This window comes from Gymnogyps californianus, unplaced genomic scaffold, assembly GCF_018139145.2.
Source record: "Gymnogyps californianus isolate 813 unplaced genomic scaffold, ASM1813914v2 HiC_scaffold_41, whole genome shotgun sequence".
In the NCBI taxonomy this organism is placed as follows: domain Eukaryota; kingdom Metazoa; phylum Chordata; class Aves; order Accipitriformes; family Cathartidae; genus Gymnogyps; species Gymnogyps californianus.
The window spans coordinates 299,455-321,426 of NW_026114301.1; the positions used below are offsets into that span (position 1 = coordinate 299,455).

The following is a 21,972-nucleotide window of genomic DNA, read 5'->3' on the forward strand; positions in this document are numbered from 1 at the left end:
TTAATTGTTAATAAAATAATCTTCCCCAAGTTGAGTCAGTTTTGCCTGTGATGGTAATTGGTAAGTGATCTCCCTGTCTTTATCCTGATCCACGAGCTTTTTTTCATCTTATTTTCTCCCCCTGTCCTGTTGAGGAGGAGGAATGAGAGAGCAGCTGTGGGTGGGGGTCTGGCAGCCAGCCAAGGGTCAACCCATCACTGGGGTGTCTAAGAATTTTATCCAGAAATATCTTTGAACTCGTCAGGCTGTTGGGATTATATTTTTATATTTTTTTATATATATACACACACATATATAATATATATAGTTATAGTCTATATGTTATTGTATATATTGTAATTCTATATATTATATAGAATACATAATATATAAAAATGTATACTTTAATTCTACTACCTCTGTCCATTGCTAACAAAAATGTACTGCCAGTTATGTGTATAGTCAATGAAAAAGTTTGCTAGAATCTGTATTTAGAGAAGCATTTGTGTATTATAGCACTTTGCAGTGGTCACTTTGGTAGTATTGTGATGGGACAAGGAACACAAAATGATTTGGAGCACCAAGGTGTCTGCTCTAAAGAGGCTTCTTGAATGCCCTCTGTTATTTTTAGATGGTATTTAGCTGTGCAAGCATGCTGTCAAATGAAATCCAAGACACAGTGAAGTTTCTTTTGAATACACTTGTTCCAGTTTTATCCAGAAATATCTTTTCCTAATAGGAATCTAGATAGCTTTAACAATTGCAATTGCTTAATAAACGTCCATACTTACAGGGTGTGTTTGATCATCGAATGAAATGCTGGCAGAAATGGCAAGATGCTCAGATCACTTTACAAAAAAAACGTGAAGCTGAAGCAAAGCTCCAACTTGCCAACAGACCTGATAAACTGCAGCAAGCTAAAGATGATTTAAGAGAGGTAATGTTTTCGAGTATTTATATTATTCTGGAGGCCAGACTTTTTGTACTGATTCATTCAGTCCCCATTAATGCACTATTTTATACAATTTTTGTTTATAAATCACATATTTGCTATTTTCCATATTTACTGAAATTGTTAAAAGGAATTTATTTAAAATATGAGATGTGCACAATTGCTACCCATTCTGGGATATGTAAGGCAGTCGAATACTGTCTCTACAGAGTCTGGGAGATGGGAGGAGGGGAACATGAACAAGTTTAAAAATGCTTTTAACTGTTGCAGATGACTTGGGTAGTCAGAAGAACATCTCTTGGCTTCTAAAGCTAAAATCTAGCTAAAAAGACTAACCGAGAACTGTTCTCATGTTTTGCTTAATGATCCAGCATATCTACTTATATATATATTTTTTAAATATATACATATATTATAATTTCAGTAAAAATCTAACATATTGAAGTTTCATAAATTATACACTTTTTCTAACATGCTTCACTAAGGAAATTGAAGAGGTAGGACAGCTTAATTATTTAACATTAATGCATTCTAGTTATGCACCATTATTTTCTCATGAAATAATAGAGAACATCATTGGAAATTTCAATCTCTTATGCACTTTATTTTGTTTGGCTGCCTCATTGGTCACTAACCCAAGCTGCTTTGTTCTTTCTGCACTTCAATATATTTTACATACAGTGTTGAAGTTGCTCATTAACATGGCTTTCTTTTCTTTAAAAAGGCCCTTGTTGACTGGGAAAAAAAGCGTCACTCTTTTGTGACCACATTCTTGCTGGTTGGCTCTCTTGATGTCATCCATCCACCATGCAACAAGTGAGCTGGAACTCATTGGCAAAACTAATTCCTGAGTGTTTGGAGTAGTAGGAAATACTCAATGACCCTTTCTCATTCTTAATATAAAAATAATTAATGATGTTGTTCCTGAAGGATTTCTTTTTCCTACTTTATTGTGTGTTTAGAGAAGGTTGTTAGTAAACCCAGAATTTGAATATGCTGGCAGAAAATTATTGCTTCCACTGAAATATATTCAGAGTTGCTGAATTCTTTAATAGTAGTCCTTTTGACAGAGATATTGAAAAGTGGAAGCCTATGCAGCTTGAGCTTCATCCGTGACTCGGTTCCTTTGTGCAGATAAAAGGTAAAAGAGTAGTCCTCAAAACACCATATTGAACAAGGGGAAGATTTTTCCTTCTCAGAAATTGTAAGATGGCAAACTTATCTAGTGATAATTCCTACAAACCCTGGTGTTTGGATATGATGAAACTGGGATGTGGGTCCATAGGCCTATAGAGGCTTTCTCTGAAGTCTTGGGCACCTCTAAGCTGCTGTAATAAGAAGGCACGAGTTATTTCAAAGCAGTCTTAATCTCTCTTTTCCTGGACTGAATTTTATATTGTTTTAGTTATTAGCTAACTCTCTAGGCTGTGCACATATTAGTGTTTCCCTGAAGCACATCCTGTTATGACTTATTGCATAGCTCCATAAGCATACATTTGAAAAGACAATAAGGGAACTTTGAATAAATACAGACTAAAAACATAAATATCTCAAGATATTTATTTGAATAGATGTTCATTACATATCACAACAGTAAGATGACACTGCACCACAAAATGCTCTTGTGATTAAATAGCACTACTAGATTGCTAGCAGGAATATACTATATTGGTGTATGTTGCTTCCTGGCTGCTTTTTTCTGAGGAAGATAACTGTTACCAGATCTACTAGCTCCCATAATTCAGTTAGTATGTTGAGATTAACAGATACAGTTGCATTTTTAGAATGTCTGTTAGCATGCATATGTCTGAAGTGTCAGGATGATAGCTTTTTTCATAATATACTTACACGGATAGTTTAAATTTAGCAATATAATAGTTGCATAAAAGCAAGTGCAAAGGAAAGTCTAGTAATGATAAGGAAATATAGCTGGTGATGCTTTCTTAATTGTGTAGCTGGATGTCTTTTGACATAAAATAAGGATAAACATGACCAAGTGTTTTGTAGTATTGATATTAATGCCTTGTTCCCAGTATGGCAAAACCCTACAAGCAGCTTCACTTCCTCTGAATTTTTCTTCTGTGCTCTTACCTGCAATTTTTTATTATTTTCTTTTTTTTTTTATTCCTGCTGTCTCTTAAAACAGTCTCCACTGAGCAAGAGAGCTTGTGCTTTGGCTTGTCTAAATAACATACGTTATGACCAATAAACACATCCTTGTTTTAGCTTGTCATCTGCAGCAGAAATATGACAAAAGATAAGCATTTACTTGACCATAGGCAGAGATGAAGATTTAATAATCTCTTCTGTGAATAGGAAAGTACAGGCAACTATTTTTTGAGAGTTTTTCACATTTGATTGAACAAGTAAGAAAACTTAAAAGGTTTAGGTTCCTTTTATAGCAGTGTTTGTAAAGGGAATAGCTAATAAAGCTTTAGAGATCCTTTTTCTTTGCTAAAGAATCTTTAAATTTTTTGTTACTAAATATTTGTTAATAACAATATTAAGATATTTTTATATTTGGTATACAGATAACATTACCTTAAAGATATCATTGTTTTAACTTGATCTGATGACATCCTTCTCTATAAATTGTTGTTTTGAAATTACTGTACTGAGACTTTCCCTTAAGTATGTCAAAAACCAAATAGATGCTTTTCAACTCTTGAATGACTATCACTAATATACTAAAAAAAAGTTCAGATACTGATAGACTGAACAGAGAACACAGTCTTATCTCTGCATGTTTTTCCTTTGCCAGTGGGAGACAAAAGTTCAGCAAGGGGAAAAAGATTTTGAACATATTTCCAAAACCATTCGTGAGGAAGTGCAAAGATTTGAGGCATGTATAATTTTGTCCAAATAAATGACAGTTTTGCTTTAGATAATATTGATGTTCCAAGTAAACTTGGTTAAGAGGTTAATCTGCCATAATTATTTACTTTATTAACAGAGGGAACGAGTGAAAGACTTTAAAACTGTTATTATCAAGTACTTAGAATCGTTAGTGCAAACACAACAGCAGGTAAGAAATTTTAAAATTTTTGTACAAGTTAATACTTAATATGTTCCATATTAGGTTAGTTAAAAAAGGCAGGCTTTAAGTATAGCAGTTTCTAAAACATAGAGAACTAACTCTAGTCTGTAATATATTGCAGGAGAACATAGTGATTGCCGTTTCCCAGCTATTACTGTTCTCACTTGCATAGCCCTAATTCAGGGGAGCAAGAGAGAAGCTTCGTCAGGGAGGTGGGAGGGGAGTGGAGGGTCTTGTCTATTCAAGTAATACTTTTACTTGTAGATTGGAATAAAATGCATTAAATATGTGCTTAGGCTTACTGAAGAGACTTGAATACTCAAATGCTTATCTGCTTTTTAAAAAAAAAAAAAAGTAGTACTGAATATTGTACAGCAGTAAAACAGCTTTCAGTGACTCAGAAGTAAGCCTGGTTCCCAAATGAGTGTCTGGAATCTTTCCTTTTTTCAATCTGGGAATATAACCCTCCAGCTTTGTTTAATAAAATAAAATAATTAAAAAACGAAATACCTTTAGAGGTAAGAATGGCAAACTCACCATGCAAACAAATTCTGTATAACTATATTCTGTGGCAATGTGCTCAGTGTCTAAGAATAACTCTGCATGAGCAGATTTGTGTATTTATTACTTGTGTTTTTCTTGCATCATGTAATAATGTGAATGGATAATTAATGAATGGACAATGGATAATGTGAATGGAAGCATCTGTGTTCTTACTTTGTCCAGTGGAGACAAATTCAGTACAAGAGGAGGAAGGTGTATGTGTGTTCTTTTCCAACATTCAGTACTTAAAGTAAGGTGGGTTTTTTTCCTTCTCTGCAAGCTAATAAAATACTGGGAGGCATTCCTACCTGAAGCCAAATCCATCGCCTAAAAGAAGACTATTCCAAATAACAAGAGACTCTGGATGTTTGTCCTGGATAAAAACTAAATTCCACACTGAAATCACTTCAAAATCATCCAAATAAACCACTATATATTTTATGAATTAACACATGGTGGTTTTATATACCACAACATTTTATTAACAAGCTGCATGTCATGACCCTCTTTGAAGTGGACTGTGGCATGATGTTCTGCAATACATTGCTGAATTGAGCACTATTGTGTCTTAATACTTGCACCAAAATGTGCACTGTAAGGCCAGAAAGCAGATATTTTTGTTCTTTACAATACAATGTTCTGTAGTATGTTTACCTGATCTTTGAAACAAACTTAATTGCTTTGATTAATGTTCACTTACACATTCCTGTACAAAATCATGTTTCTGTGATTACGATAATAAAGAAATGTATCTTGTGAAACATTAAACTCTTATTTTGTTTCTCTAGATATTTACTGGTGTTCTTAAAAGTAGCATTTATAACAGATTGAGATTATATCAAAGGCAGCAACACATAGAATCATAGAATGGTTTGGTTTGGAAGGGATCTTTTAGAGATCATCTAGTCCAGCCCCCTTGCAGTGCATCAGTTGTCATGCATTGAGCATGCCAGCTTCACACAATATCATTTACTTGCAAATGGGCCTGGTCTCAGCACCCTGAGACACATTCTTTGGTATCTGATTCTTGGCCTGTGATTTGTCCTGTCTCTAGTGCTATCAGCATAAAGTAATTTTAATAGATTCTGATAGTTTGCTTGTGGAAGGTAAAGAATGCACTGCAGATTGTGTCAGGTAGCTTTCTATGGCATGTAACATGGTAGAGGCCCTCATAATGGTGATTGATAGCCAAACAAAGAGTATGGAAAAATAAGAACACTATTTTGAGTGGTATTTAATTGCCTCCCTTCTCAACACCCTACTGTGGATATCTTTGCTAACTCAGCAGGTTCAAAAACTTAGCTGTTTAACAAAGCAATGTTATTTGTGCTTAATAGTTGTTCACAGGTGGAATATATAGACAAAAACCCAGTGGCATTGTTTCTCCCTATTCAAAAAGAAAAATGCTCAAGAGATGTAAAAATATTAAGTAATCTCCAGGGACTAAACTGTATGTATTTGATCCCCCCCCCCAGTATTTAAGTTGGTGTATTTGGTGTATGTGGCAAGGTTTTTGTAGCAGGCAGGAGGTCTGCAGGAGCGGCCTCTGTGGGAAGAAACCAGGGGCTGCCCCTGTGCTGGACACAGCCGGTTCCAGACAGCTCTGCAACAGACCCACCACAGGCCAAAGCTGAGCCCATCAGCAAAGCTCGTGGTGCCTCTGAAAAGAAACTGTAGAAAAGGCCAGACAGGGAGAGGAGGAGGGAACACCAAGGTCAGAGAAGGAGGAGGATGTGGTGCTCTATGGCAGAGCAGATATTCCCTGCAGCATGTGGAGGACTCGTGACGGATCTGTTGTATATTCCAGAAGGAACTGCAGCCCATGGAGAACCCATGCCGGAGCAGAGCAAAAGTGTGAGAAGAAAGGAGTGGCAGAGAGAAACCATTATATACTGAGCAGAACCCCCCATCCCCCTGTTTCCCCTGCACCACTCAGGGGTAGAGGAGTCTGGAGTGAAGTTGAGCTGGGGAAAGGGGGGATGAAAGGTGTTGTTTTAATGTTTGTCTTTTTGTTTTTGACTACCTGAATCAGTAATTAAATATCTATTTTAATTGGCAATAAATTAAGTTAATTTTCCCCAAGTTGAGTCTGGTTTGCCTGCAATGGTAATTGGTAAGCAATCTCCCCATCTTTATCTTGGCCCAAGAGCTTTCTTGTTCCTGTTCATCCTATTTTCTCTGGCCCCCCCTGCCCAGCCCTGCTGAAGGAGGGAGTAAGCGAGCTGCTGGGTGGGAGTTTGACTGTTAGCCAAGGCTAACCCACCACAGTTGGTGTTAATTATTTGGAGATTAAGTATTCCCTAAATTATGTTCTTTAACACTGTAAAAAAGAAAAAAGCTTGTATAATTCATATAGAAATTTACTTATATGCTCTAGAATATAGATTTGTGAAGTTACTTCATAAATTTTTATTACAATAGTTATTTGGGAATTGTTAGATAACTAAATCTTTTGATCATTTAGAATAATTTACTTGCATTATGAAATAAGTATATGGCATATTTTTACTCTTCCTTTGATACCACTGAGATTATTTTGCCATTGACGACTGATCTTTGCATCATTTCTTTTCATCTGACTTCCTTAATTGATTACTTTTTGGTGTTGGAGCCTACAGAATAGCTCTTGAGAATTCTGCTGGTACCAATTGATTAATGTGAAGTTGTTAATGTTAGTGATTTCATCTAAGAAACATTCAAAACCATGTCAGCAATCTGTTCTTAAAAACTGCCAGATCACTGAACTTTGTTATTTTGAACATGTTAGTTTGAGCTAACAAGGATTTCTCTGGAAAGCAAAAAATCTTTTAGTGAGTCCTGTGGGAAGATCAGATTTTTATTCTATTGTTGTACATTAGTATGGCATACATGCCCATGCTTTAAATATTTTACTATTTTAAAAAATGTTCTTATTACTATTCATGGTATCTCTGAGGAATATATAAAACTGCTTGAGCACAAACCATTTCTTCTTAGTTTTACGTAGGGAATTTCTAACAGCAGTGTAACTGAGCACCCCACTAGCAAGTCTGTGCAAGTCTGTTGTTTTCTTACACACTTCACCTTCCATATTTGCTTAGCAGTTTTCCTTAACTAAGCAAAATTTTAAAATGAGCCTGCATTTTTCTCTTTCTGTTCTAAATATATTTTAAAAATACTATCGCGTTATACAGTTCCTCAGAGGAATTCTGGGTTAGGATCAGAACTCACTGTCATTATTGTAAATGACAAGAGAAAAGGAAAGTTGTGGGGCTTTTTTTGTTTCGTTTTGTTTTTTAAGCTTGAGGTAGATCAACTGTTGGAAATATGTTTTGGTTTTCCTTCTTGGTGGGGTTTTTTGTAGGATGATTTCTTAAAAGTTAATATAGATTTTTGCAATGTGATAACTGATGTGTGTTATATGTGCATCAATAAAATGGCTCTGCCATATTTTCTAGTTAAAAAATGCTGTCAGTTAGTTGAGGAAGGTACAAGTTAGTTGATTCCAGTGCAAATGCTATTTACACTTACGAGTTTTGTTTGTATTGGAGGAAAGCTAAATGAGTTAGCACTCAGCAAGCACCAAAACCAACCAAGTACTCTGGTCAGTGTAATCTCCATATATTCAGATACGGGCAGAATGTAGATGTGCATGCACACACATATGTTTGTACATATGTGGGCACAGGTATGCAGAAGCACATGCATACATCAACAATGGAAGGATTTATTGGGTAGTATTGCAGAGGGGTCTGTTCAAGGTCCCGTATGAGCTGATGTTTTAATGACCTCAATGATGGAATAGAGAGTGTGCTTATTTAAATTTGCCATCAACACCAAGGTGAAAGTGACTGTGAATGTTCTGAAAATCAAGAGTAGAATTAATAATAAACTTAGTAAATTGGAAAGATTATTTAAGAAAGGAAAAATGGGGTGCCATTCAATAGGAACTGATGGCGAGTGCTGCATTTAGCAAAAATAATCAGTAGCCCAGAGTAAGATCCAACAGATTAGATAATGGTTCTTCCTGAAAGGATTTGGGGTTTATCATGCATCACAAACTGACTGTGGGTCACAAGCTGACCATGTCACTGATGTCATGCTGTTGCAAAAAAGGCAAATACATGTTGGAGTTTTGAAAGATTAATATAAAGTGTAAGAAAGAGGGAGTCGTCCTTACCAATGACAAGTGGAATGTATACTGAGCTGGAGTACCATGTCCAATTTTAGGTACTTCATTCCAAGAAAGATGCAAGTCAATGGGAAAGAGAGACCACAGGAGAAAGCAATGTAGGAGAAAATATGACTTATTACACTGCTTTCTAGATCTCTCATCAGTGAGAACAGAACACACTGGGAGTTGTTTAGATCTAAAAAAAAAAGAGAATGCTGAGCAGGAACTTTGTAACAATCCTCAATAACATAAAAGGCTGTTGCAAAGAGAGAGGAAGCAAGCAAAGTGTGGATTGGAGATGCTGTGATCTTACGCCCTGCAATTTCTTGTCCTATCCACCAGAAGTAAGAAAGATTCATTAGGAAATGGTTTTGAGTAATAAAGATACTGCAGCATGGGGATAACTTTCAGGAGTAAGGTATGGAAACTCTGTCTTCACCGGGCTTAAATGTTTGTCAAGGGTAAGAAATATAGTTGATCCTGCCTTGAGACAGCAGAGTGAGTTAACTCACAGAAATATAGGACTAGAATAGACCTGAGAACTCTCAGTACTGGGAAAGCAAATACACTGTAAAATATGCAGAAAACTTGTGTAAGCAGATTTTGTGGAAGTTCTGAAATCCAACTGACCATTTCCTAGCAAAGTCTTCTTAAACCTTTTTTGTAAACCTCTTACCTTTTTTCGTAAGCCTCCTCTTATAACTCAGTAATTTGTTCTTTGTGTTATTTGAACAATTTTACTTCTGCCCATCCACTAATCTTTTCTCACTTATCAATTCTGCAGCTTTCTAAAACTTGAGAGATCACCCAAAGTAGCTCTGTTCTCTTCTCCTGTTCCAGTGCTGTTTCTTGCTGCTATTCCCCACCTTTGCTTTGTAAAAAAATTAAACTGGGATCCTAGTTCCTTCTGAGTTGACAGTCCTTGTGTTTTCTGTTGGTGTCTCATTACTGTCTTGATGGAAGACAAGGCAACAGTTAAGGACAAAGAACCTGAAACTACAAGGTAGGCAATGCAATGCTGGGCATTGCATTCTTTCATGTCTGGCCACTCTCTTGCACTGTAGAAATCATAATGCATGGCATATACTCAATCTAGTGCAATAGAGAGGGTTTTTCCCTCCTTGGAGAATCTCTTACTGAAAAGGTTGCTGAAACAATCATGAGCTTCTCCATCTCTACATTTCTGTAGAAAAAATCATAGAATCATACAATGGTTTGGGTTGAAAGGGACCTTTAAAGATCATCTAGTCCAACCCCCACCCTGCCATGGGCAGGGACATCTTCCACTAGATAAGGTTGCTCAAAGCCCCATCCAACCTGACCTTGAACACTTCCAGGGATGGGGCATCCACAATTTCTCTGGGAAACCTGTTCCGGTGTCTCAGCACCCTCATCATCGTAAACAAATTTCTTCTTTATGTCCAATCTAAATCTACCCTCTTTCAGTTTAAAACCATTGCCCCTTGTCCTGTCACTACAGGCCCTGGTAAAAAATCTCTCTCCATCTTTCTTATAAGCCCCCTTTAAGTATTGAAAGGCCGCAATAAGGTCTCCCCAGAGCCTTCTCTTCTCCAGGCTAAACAACCCCAACTCTCAGCTTTTCTTCATAGGAGAGGTGTTCCATCCCTCTGATCATTTTCATGGCCCTCCTCTGGACTCGCTCTAACAGGTCCATGTCTTTCTTGTGCTGGGGACTCCAGAGCTGGATGCAGTACTCCAGGTGGGGTCTCACGAGAGTGGAGTAGAGGGGGAGAATCACCTCCCTCGACCTGCTGGCCATGCTTCTTTTTATGCAGCCCAGGATACGATTGGCTTTCTGGGCTGCAAGCACACATTGCCAATTTTTCATCCACCAGTATCCCCAAGTCCTTCTCTGCAGGGCTGCTCTCAATCCATTCATCCCCCAGTCTGTACTGATATTGGGGACTTCCCCGACTCAGGTGCAGGACCTTGCACTTGGCCTTGTTGAACTTCATGAGGTTCGCATGGGCCCATTCCTCAAGCCTCTCAAGGTCCCTCTGGATGGCATCCTTTCCTTCAAGCGAATCAACTGCACCACTCAGCTTGGTGTCATCTGCAAACTTGCTGAGGGTGCACTCAATCCCACTATGTCATTGATGAAGATATTAAATAGTATTGGTCCCAGTACGGACCCTTGAGGGATACCACTCATTACTGGTTTCCACTTGGACATTGAGCCATTGACTATAACTCTTTGGATGTGGCCATCCAGCCAATTTCTTATCCATCAAACAGTCCATCCATCAAACCCATTTCTCTCCAATTTAGCGGCAAGAATGTTGTGGGGGACCATGTCAAAGGCCTTACAGAAGTCCAGGTAAATGACATCTGTAGCTCTTCCCTTATCTACTGATGCAGTCACTCCATCATAGAAGGCCACTAGATTAGTCAGGCATGAATTGCCCTTGGTGAAGCCATGTTGGCTGTCTCGAATCACCTCCCTGTATCCCATATGTTTCGACGTGTCTTCCAGGAGGACCCGCTCCATGATCTTACCAGGCACAGAGGTGAGGCTGACTGATTGGTAGTTCCCAGGGTCCTCCTTTTTATCCTTTTTAAAAATGGGGGTGTTGTTTCCCTTTTTCCAGTCACTCGGGACTTCGCTTGACTGCCACAACTTTTCAAATATGATGGAGAGTGGCTTGGCAACTACATCTGCCAGTTCCCTCAGGACCCTGGGATGCATCTCGTCAGGTCCCATGGACTTGTGCACTTTCAGGTTCCTCAGGTGGTCTCAAACTTGATCTTCTCCTACGATGGGAGGGCCTTCATTGCCCTGGTCCCTGCCTTGAGGTTCAGGGGCCTGAGAGATGTAGGAAGAGAGATTACCAGTGAAAACCAAGGCAAAAAAAATTGTTGAGTACCTCAGCCTTCTCCATGTTGGTTGTCACTAGGTCTATCTTATTTATCAGAGATGGTACATTTTCTTCAATCTTTCTTTTCTGATCATTGTACCTGTTGAAGCCCTTATTATTCTTCACATCCCTTGCCAAATTCAGGTCCAACTGTGCCTTAGCTTTCCTGATCCCATCCCTACACACCCGGGCAGCATCCCTATATTCTTCCCAGGATACATGTCCATGCTTCCACTGCCTATGCATTTCCTTCTTGCACTTCAGTTTGACCAGGAGGTCTTTACTCAGCCATGCTGGTCTCCTGCCTTCCTTGCCCAATTTCTTACACGTGGGAATTGAGAGTTCTTGTGCTCTAAGAAAAATGTCCTTAAAGAGCTGCCAGCTCCCTTCTGCTCCTTCATCCCTGAGGGGAGTTTCCCAGAGGGATCCCATCCACTAATTCCTTAAACAACTGAAAGTTCGCTCTCCTAAAATTCAGGGTCCTGACTGTACTCTTCACCTAGCCCATGTCCCTCAAGATTGTGAATTCCACCAGGGCATGATTGTGGCAGCCTGGGCATCTTGACATCTCTAATTATTCATCTGTGTTGGTGAGCAACAGGCCCAGCAACGCATCTCCTCTGGTCGGGCTGTCTATCACCTGGATTAAGAAATTATTCTCAATGTACTCCAAGTCTCCTGCACCGCTTACAGCTTGCTGTGCTGCTTTTCCAGCAGATGTCAGTGAGGTTGAAGTCCTCCAGCAGGATCAGAGCCTGCGAGCGTGATGTTTTCTGTAGTTGAAGTAAGAATGCTTCATCAACAGGATCCCCTTGGCGGGCGGCCTGTAGTAAACACCAACCACAAGGTTTCCTTTGTTGACTTGGCCTCTAATTTTCACCCATAAGCTCTTGACCTGTTCATCGCTATTTTTCAAAGACAGATCTGTGCAGTCAATCCATTCTTTTACATAGAGGGCAACCCCCCCCACCCCTCCTTCCTTGCCTATCCCTTCTGAACAGTTTATAGCCATCGATTGCAGCGCTCCAGTCATGCAGTTCATCCCACCAAGTTTCAGTGATAGCAATTAGATCATAGCTTTCTAGCTGCACAGTGGCTTCCAGCTCCTTCTGCTTGTTACCCATGCTGTGTGCATTGGTATAGAGGCCCTTCAGCTGGGCTATTGACCATGTCACCTTTTTGGAGGAACAAGCCCCAATTCCTTTGCGGCATTTCACAGGTGTTCCCCTGTTGGTTCTTAATACATCAGCAGCCCCTGGCTCTTCTCTGTTGCTCAAAACTCCACCCCCTTCCCCCACTAAATCTAGTTTAAAGCTCTCCTTATAAGTCTGGCCAGCTTGTTTATTTGGATCAAGGGAGCATTTTGCAAGGTCTTCCTGGGAGGTAATCATTCTTTTCTGTTTCCAAGGAATTTTAAATTTTGAGGTGAGAGCAGTGCTTGGAGCAGATTTGTGTCACATCAGATTTTTTTCTTTGTTTAAATGCTGCTAATATTATTTAGTAAAACATCTGTATTCAGTATGTATCTTCTCTAGTGCTTTACACTTATAAACAGCAACAGTGCAGAACTGGACTGTTTGTATCTGTTTCTATAACTGTACATATACATAGCAATAAAGTCTGTAAGAAAGTTCAGAACATTGGGGAAAACTCCCCCTCTATAAGCCATACTAGAAACTAGGAAAACTCAGTGCCACTGTTACCTCAGTATACTTCTAGCTATGTCTAATTTCTGCCATAAAATGCAAGCTCTTTAAATGTTTAAATTGCTAGATGGATCGCTTACTAAGAGGTGGCTAGATTGGCAGCTTACCTGTGAAGCAGAAAGCAGCACAGGGACAGGAACGACAGGAATCCTGATCATAACTCTGGTTCTCCAACCCTAGTCCAGCCCTGTGTCCTCATCTGTCTGTTACAAAAGGAGACAGGTGTGTTTTTATAGGAGGGAAAAGCCATGCAGCAGCCCTTTCCAGAGTTAACACCTTAAAAGCACAGATATATTCCACTTGAATCCTGTTTCATCTGAAGAGGCATGAAGGTAGTCTATATGAGCTTGGAAAGTTGAAAGGCTCTTCAGGTTTACTAATGACAGAAATCACAGAACAAAGACCAAGTAGTTTGTGTCAGTTATTGCCAACTGTTTTCAGGAGCTAATCAAAGAATTGTATTTTTAAAGAAGAAATGAATGTTTCAGGGAGATTTGTAGGGCAGCCATTGGTGCCATGTTACTTACCTTTATCTACAGAACTTACTGTGGGTATCATCTAATCTTACATTTGGTTGAAGAATTAATCAAGTACGTGTTTTTAACTTTATGGGGAGAGCTGCTTTTTGCCAGTTTGTTCTTCAGTGTTGTGGGTTAACCCCAGTAGGCAGCTAAACACCACACAAGCTGCTCGCTCGCTCCCTCTGCAGTGGGATGGGGAAGAGAATCAGAAGGGCAAAAGTGAGAAAACTCGTGAGTTGAGATAAAGACAGTTTAATAGGGAAAGCAAAAGCTGCACGTGAAAGCAAAGTAAAATAAGGAATTCATTCACTACTTCCCATCGGCAGGCAGGCGTTCAGCCATTTCCAGGAAAGCAGGGCTCCATCATGTGTAACAGTTACTTGGGAAGACAAATGCCATCACTCCAAATGTCCCCCCTTCCTCCTCCTTTCCCTGAGCTTTTATTGCTGAGCATGACGTCATATGGTAGGGAATATCTCTTTGGTCAGTTGGGGTCAGCTGTCCTAGCTGTGTCCCCTCCCAACTTCTTGAGCACCCCCAGCCTACTCGCTGGTGGGGCAGTATGAGAAAGGTGTCCTTGACACTGTGTGAGCACTGTTCAGCATTAGCTGAAACATCAGTGTGTAAAACATAGCACCATATGAGCTACTATGAAGAAAATTAACTCTATCCCAGCCAGACCCAGTACAAGTGTTTAAAGATCAGTTTCATCTTTTTTTCCTGATGTTTCTTACATGTTCACTACTATGGAAGACCTTCTATCTTACCTAATGCAAGAGGTATTATGTAATGAATTGCAGTAAAGTTCTTGTGTGCTTATTCCCATGCATATTCTGTTGAGTGCTATTATGCTCCATTGCCAGTACTTTGCCCGAAGTCACAGCTAGAGGAAGGCAATGAAATAGTGCTACACCACCTGCCATTACAGTTCCCTTTTGCTGCTCTTAGTCTGAGACATCCACAAATAGCTTATCTTCACTTTATTCTCAGTGTGTAATTCATGTATTGCTCATGTTTAGACTTAGCTTTTTGCCCTTAATGCCAAGGAAATGATCAAATAATCTTCTGTGTTTCCTGCAAGAGTAATACTTAAAAACAGAAGACTTGGTGCAAAGTGTTGGATATATAGCAGTATGGTGATGTGCCTCAGTCCTGAATACTGATTATTTTTCACTGCTGTCCTTGGCACTAACAGGATGTATGGTACTAACTGATTTTAAAATCCCTAGTCTGCTAGAATCATGGTTATTAACAAGGAATGTGATTAAGGTGAAAAGATTTTTATTCCTCATGGCTCAAGCAGGCAACTTCTATATTTCTCAAGGCAACAGGCTTGTGACATTATGGTGAGCAGTGTGAGAAATAGGCAACAACAGTCAGCATTTACTTAGTCCCCAGTTGCAGAATTTATAGATTTGTTTGATGAAAGCCCCTTTTTACCTCCTGCATTGTAACAGTTCTCAATTTCTAGTTTGTGGATATTGAAACATGATTCCATTAACAAATTGTCAGCAGACTTCCAGAAGAGCACTGGGGACCAATTTATCATTCCCCAGGGAAGGCAAGTTAGTAGCTAGATAACTTTGTGTAGTGGCTGACAGCCTTTGACTGTCAGCCTTTTGAAAGCACTGATGCTGGATCATCCCAGCACTTAACTGGAACAGCTAAGTATTAAATTTTGTCTTAGGAACAATTTCAGTACAGACATTTCAAAAGAGTTAACAGGAGACAGAAACTAACTGTGATTACTGACTCATGTCCAAGCCCCATGAGTGGCTTTTACCTGAGAGCTCAGTGCATGCACAGACTGCCCAAACACTAGTGGAGGGCAATTTTGGACACTGTCAGAAGAGATGAGGTGCCACAAGAGCATACTCGAAGAAGGAGGTGAGTGTGAAATCCACAAGTCGCACAAGTATGCTCTGATATCCATACAGTCACAGTGTGGCTTTGCACTGCTGTACAGAGATCAGGGTTTGAAAACACGTATAGATATAAGGCAGTAGTTTGATCGGAGCAGCCTACTGACATAGTAATATTTCTGGTACCGGAGCTGGCTTGACAATAGCTTTGGCATCTCTGTGCTACTTCCTACTACTGTATAAAGGGAATCAGAGTTTCCAATAGACTTAGGCCCCTTCACAGAATCACAGAATTGCAGAATGGTTGAGGTTGGAAGGGACCTCCAGAGGTCATCTGGTCCAACCCCCTCCACTCAAGCAGGACCACCTAGAGCCGGTTGCCCAGGACCACGTCCAGACAGATTTTGAATATCTCCAAGGATGGAAATTCCACAACATCCCTGGGCAACCTGTTCCAGTGATCAGTCACTCTCACAGGAAAAAAAGGGTTTCCTGATGTTCAGGCAGAATCTCCTGTGCTTCAGTTTGTGCCCATTGCCTCTGGTCCTGTCACTGGGCACCACTGAAAAGAGCCTGGCTCTGTCTTCTTTGCACCCTCCCTTCAGGTATTTATACACTGATAAGATCCCCTCTGAGCCTTCTCTTCTCTAGGCTGAACAGTCCCAGCTCTCTCAGCCTTTCCTCTTAGGAGAGATGCTCCAGTCTCTTCATCATCTTCATGACTCTTCGTTGGACTCTCTCCAGTATCTCCATGTCTCTCCTGTACTGGGGAGCCCAGAACTGGATAACAGGACTCCAGGTGTGGCCTCACCAGTGCTGAGTAGAGGGGAAGGATCACCTCCCTCATCCTGCTGGCAGCACTCCTCCTAAGGCAGCCCAGGACACCATTAGCCTTCTTTGCTGCAAGGGTACATTGCTGGCTCATGTTCAACTTGGTGTCCACCAGGACCCTCAGGACCTTTTCTGCCAAGCTGCTTTCCAGCTGGGTGACCTCCAGCATATACTGGTGCATGGGGTTGTTCCTCCCCAGGTGCAGGACTTGGCACTTCTCCTTGTTGAACTGCATGAGGTTCCTGTCAGCCGAATTCTCCAGCCTGTCAAGGTCCCTCTGGATGGCAGCACAACCCTCTGTCATATCAGCCACTCCTCCCAGTTTTGTGTCATCAGCAATTAACAAATCTATATTCTTCTACATATCATCTAGCTTCGAACCTCTGGATTGGCCAGACCCACTGCCTAACATGCTCTATGGAAGCCATGGGGAGGTCTGTTGCCTCCACCACTCCTGTTATATTTGAGGATGGGAGTAAAGCTGGGCTTTCAAATGCCCCCTCAGGAGTTGGGAGTGCAGCAGGCGGCCTCCCCTGGGAAACATCCTCATTGTGTTTGACAGCCTCTTGCTCTGTAAAGGGGCTGCAGTAACTGGGAAGTTCTTTCCAGGGGGATCATCTTCTACCCTCAGGGGAGGTGTATTCACTGGCCCACCACATATTCAGAAAAACAGTTTGCATTTAAGAGCCCTTCCTTGTGGTTCCCGTAAATTCTTGCCAATAAGACACTTACAGCGACACAAAATTCGTTTAGCTTTCCTAATTAGCAGTCTTTGTTCTAACAGGTTTTTTTCTGGTTTGCTAGCCTGCAAGCCAAGGCCTCAGAACTAACAGCCCCACCAGCCCTTTTATCACCACCATCCTGCCTGCTCTTCCTCTGCACTTGAAAATAATCATGGTCTTTGTGTGCTAAAACCATTTGCTTACTGTTGCACCCCCCAAAAACTGGTTTAGCTGTACTAATTAATGGCCTTGTTTGTAACTGTGTTTTGCTTCAATGTCCTGTAAACAATAGCCACAGCCTTATCAGCATAGCTAGCACTTGTATGACCAATCCCGGACTTCTGACAGCCTCTGTCATAGCACCACTGCCAGCGCTTTTATCACCAGCATCCTGCTGGCTACTGCTCTGTACCAGATAATAATCATGGTCTTTCAGCTCTTGTCACAACCTAAAGGGTTACCTGGCCTGTGAGTGTGTAGAGATCGTGACCATGGGTTCATAGGATTCCATAATACACAAGAACACAGAGGCTTTTATCCTCTAAATTTCTCTGCTTTATTACAGATTACCACAAATACCACAAAAATCACCACTAGCAAGTATACCTATGATTAATAAAGTGAATATATATATATAAAGCTATTACAAATTACTATCAGCAATCAATAATATAGTAGCAATCAATAGTATGGCAGCAGTCAATATTATAGCAACAACCAATAACAGCAACAACCAAGTAGGTATATACTATTACATGTTACTACAAACTTATCATTAGTGAATGTGTGAGCCGGCACAGGCAGGACGCAGGAACAACCACAAAACCACGGATGAAATGCAAAGAGTAAATTTATTTTCGTTACCTCGCCAACCAGGGGATCCCTGAAGCAGCACCCGGGCAGAGGCACACAAGCGGAGAGGCAGGCATCACGGAGCTCGGTCCATGCTAGAGGATCGCCGAACCTGCTGTTTTCACTTGTATATCAGGGATTCACGCAGGCGTAGTTTACCACTGTGCTTTGATCTTTCCCACAGCAGGGCAGGAATCTCAAGCATGTTCAATAGGGTGCCTCTGAGTCTATCACAGGCCTATGTTATCTAAACACAGATGTTCATCTTGTCCAACACACAAGGCTAAACAACAATTAGTATGATATATGTGTTTTCGACACCCCAGCTGCAAGTCACTTGAGCGTGTTTACAATCCTCCTCGCCAATCTTCCATTATTTTCCCACAGTGAAGCAAACTTATATAACAATATAACAGCAGATATACTTATGATAGATTACTTATATGGATAATAGATTTCAGAAGGGGTCAAACCAATCCCAGAGGGGGACACAACCATCCCCAAAAGAGGGGAGGACAAACCAAACCAACCCCAAAAGTGGGCCCAGAGGAGGACCAATAAGGTAACAAACAGAGTCTCACTTCAAAGATGATCCATATCACAGAGCTTGGAGTCAGTCCGGTGTCCCTGGTGAGAATCCAAGATTTCATAGAAAGCTTGTGCGGAATTCAACCTGTTTAGTAAAAGAAAAGTACGTGCAGCACAGGAAGTTCTCAGAGAGAGAAGCCCCATTTTGGATAAAAATTAAGTCCTTTTTATATCATAGAGACATAAGAGGGTGTAGGACACCACTACTTCGAGCAGCCAATAGATGCTGTTAATTTCTATTTTTCACCTGGAACAACTAATAGATGATGATGTTTTCTGTTCTTTCGGACCAATTTTTATTTTTCCAGACTGTTTTCCTGTTCTTGCAGTTAGAACAGCCAATGGCAGTTATTGATTCTTACTTTCTCAGAATGTTTTCCCCTTTTTCCAGACTATTTTTCACCTTTTCAGACGATAAGTTGCTGTTACAGTTCCTTGTTTTTGTGCTTATCGATGGCATCTGAGGATGTCTCAAGTTTCTAGGTACCCAGCTGTACTTCAAAGAGGCTAGCTGCACTTTTCAAGGATGTTTCTGATTACAAGGCCTAGTTCCTAGGCTCACAGCTCCCAAGCTCACAGCTCCCAGGCTGACAGGCATTTTATTTTGTTCAGTAATTTTCCCCTTCTAACCAGGCCACCTTTGTGGCTGCTCACATCAGCTCTACACCAGCCCCATTGCTCTTACTGATCCGCTTGCTCTTTCTGCAGTAGCTGTGGTGGTCTCTAAGAACATAGGGCTGCAGTCTGTGCCCCAAAGCCTGGATCTTGCTGCTTTTGCAGTAATCAGGACAATCTAACAGGACAGTCTTGATTGCATGTTCAGTCTTCTGTCTCTTATTTGCAGCATCAAGCTAAGGACAAGGAAACACAAATAGCCCCAGCCTGCACCCCAGAATGGTCTTACAGGTAGCTGTAAGATCCCCCACAACCATGGGAGCTCCACCACCACCACACACCCTTTCTGTGTGACACTGACCTTGAAATCCAGTTTGTGCTTCATGGGCCCATTGGCCAGTTCTTCTGTTTTGCGTGGTCTTTTTTGGGATCCCTTTTGGGTCTTTTCCTTATTGTCCCCACGTACATGTTCTTCTGAAGTTGGCATCTGGTTCTGTCACTGAAATTCGGGAATCAAACTCTTTAACACAGACTGTCTTAAAGAGCAGGCATTACTTTATTCGGTGCCGGGTGCATGGGGGATTGCTCTGCCTAACATGCACACCACGTATTGTATCAGCCACCCTTTATATGGTTCTTCAATGTACATATGTATTACATTTCCCGGAATGATCATACATATTCACTACATTTCCCAGAACTAATTATAATATCTGCATAGTCTTGATGCATGGGTCCTGGGTCTCTTAGGGGCATCCACAGAGGTCTTGGGGGGTCTCTAGTGGTCCCTGGTGGTTTCTCAGGTGATGAACTCTTGAGTCTTTCTCCTTATATGGCTATGAGTTGGCTCATCGTGCAGTTTGTTTTGTAATTCAGTCAGCAGAGCCAGGGGGTACAATACTGATACTGAGGAACACCTTGCCCTTTTAGCACGTATTGTTTCGGTATGCAGACTTGTTAATCTTTGGTATGTAGGCCTGCTTGCCCTTGGTAAGCAGTTTGTCACAGCTTCTGCCTTTCTTTGTCTGTTCTCACCAGTTTCTGATATTCTTCAAGGATGCAGGTGTAGAAATGGGGTAACTTCTGCATACTTGGTTAATCTATCAACTATTTACAACCCATTTACAACAGTTCTGGTTTTCCATTTTTGCAGACAGCATTGTCTGTGTCTTGCAGCATCGTGCAAAGTCCAAAGTCTGCCCTAGTAATCCTGCATGGTCATCCTGTTGGGCCAGGCCCAGATGCAGGGGCCTCTCCATCCAGCTCACAGGATTGGTCTGTTCTTTGCACGTGACAGTATTTTTGCTGGGGGCCCCTTGGTGGGCTTCCTAGGAGGGGTCTGTAGCCCTCGGGCATGTTCCAACTTGTTTATGCCCTGCCCCCTGCCCCCTGCCCTGCCCTGCCCTGCCCTGCCCTGCCCTGCCCTGCCCTGCCCTGCCCTGCGCCCCTGCCCCCTGCCCCCTGCCCCCTGCCCCTGCCCCCTGCCCCCTGCCCCCTGCCCCCCCCCCCCCCCCCCGCTTTTGGCACCCTCCACCCTCTTATATAATGGTTTGCGAAGGACAAATAGTCAATTAAAAAAGCAAATATGCAGTGTTTGAAAATGTCTCAACACTCAGCTGTTGCTAGCTTGTTAACTACACCCTTAAAATGTCTGAACTGAAATTTTTGTCTTGTGTGAGAACAGTGGACAAAGGCTTGAAGGACAATTTGAATCCCAGAGGACACTGAGCTGACAAAAAGGTAAAAGCATGTGCAGTGATCCTGACTGACTGGAGATGTATAAAGCCCACCATAGCCATCTGTAATATCTAGCTGCAGCAGGGGATAAAATTGAACTTCTGTGAAAGGATTTGCAACAGACTAATGTCTAAGTACTATCAAATCCTGGAAGAAAGACATTCCCTGTTCTGGAGATTGGGGAATTAAAAGTCACCTCTGCTCTCTGCTGGAGAGCAATACACTGCAATTTCTACAGAGTGTATTCTCTTACAGGACATGGTAAATCAAATTATACAAGTACTGTAGGGCAATAGGAGATTACTAAATGAGGTGAGATTGCAATGCCAGAAGATGTTCAGGATTTGTGGTTAAAGATATCCACTAGGTAATCAATGTAGTGTCAAAGACTCCCATCCCAGATAATTGGATGATAGAATGCAGCTGGAAAGACCTGGGTGTTTTGAGTGAGCTACACATACCATTGATTCGGCTATCCACTGTTCTGAGCACAATGGAGCAGAAAGTAGTTTCAGAGCTGGCTAATGCAAAAGAAAGGTCAACTTGATGTAAGCATGTGTGAGGGACTGGAAGAGTTAATGTCTGTTAATGTCTCAAACATTGTAGATAAGTAAAACCCTGAGTTTCGGGAAGATAAGTAAATCGCTTGCAAGTGTTGAGACATTCTTTAGTTATCTAAAGACATGTGGGGGTAGGGACAGCCAAATGTTCAGTAGAATAAACAACTGAGTAACGGCTAAAGAAAGGCGATTCCACAAGAACATGAGTGGGACCTAGGTCACCTAGAGGGCAGCTGAGGAAGACTTCGGCCTTCATCCCAGTAACCCCCAGGAGGCAGATTACGACCACCTAGCAACTGCCGGCGCAGGCGCACACACAACGCAAACGATACCAGCCGACACGGAAGCAGGGACTAGAGACTGTATGAAACAAGGGAACCCTTCTCCATTTTTTGCGCGCGCCCATCACCGGAGGATTGCCACGCTCGTCGCCGACAT

The 21,972-nt window shown here is 41.3% G+C and overlaps 1 protein-coding gene and 1 long non-coding RNA gene across 3 annotated transcripts in view; one reads left to right on the top strand and one right to left on the bottom strand.

Annotated features, from left to right (window-relative positions):
• Nucleotides 1–5,234, top strand: part of LOC127028758 (sorting nexin-2-like) — a 57,739-nt gene extending 52,505 nt beyond the window's left edge. Inside the window, exons 12-15 of the mRNA XM_050914467.1 lie at nucleotides 773–916; nucleotides 3,693–3,773; nucleotides 3,885–3,956; nucleotides 4,792–5,234. Coding sequence (XP_050770424.1) covers nucleotides 773–916; nucleotides 3,693–3,773; nucleotides 3,885–3,956; nucleotides 4,792–4,842 — 348 coding nt within the window. The 3' untranslated portion in view covers nucleotides 4,843–5,234. The remainder of the gene's footprint in view (nucleotides 1–772; nucleotides 917–3,692; nucleotides 3,774–3,884; nucleotides 3,957–4,791) is intronic.
• A 12,488-nt stretch (nucleotides 5,235–17,722) lies between these two features.
• LOC127028763 (uncharacterized) lies at nucleotides 17,723–19,781 on the bottom strand. Of its 2 annotated transcripts, none has more exons than XR_007768056.1 (2): nucleotides 19,599–19,781; nucleotides 17,723–18,707 (listed from the first exon to the last, which is right to left on the bottom strand). It is a non-coding gene; the product is annotated as an uncharacterized LOC127028763 (long non-coding RNA). The 2 variants fall into 2 exon arrangements; XR_007768055.1 differs by having other exon boundaries at nucleotides 17,723–19,473.
• Nucleotides 19,782–21,972: the final 2,191 nt, after the last annotated feature.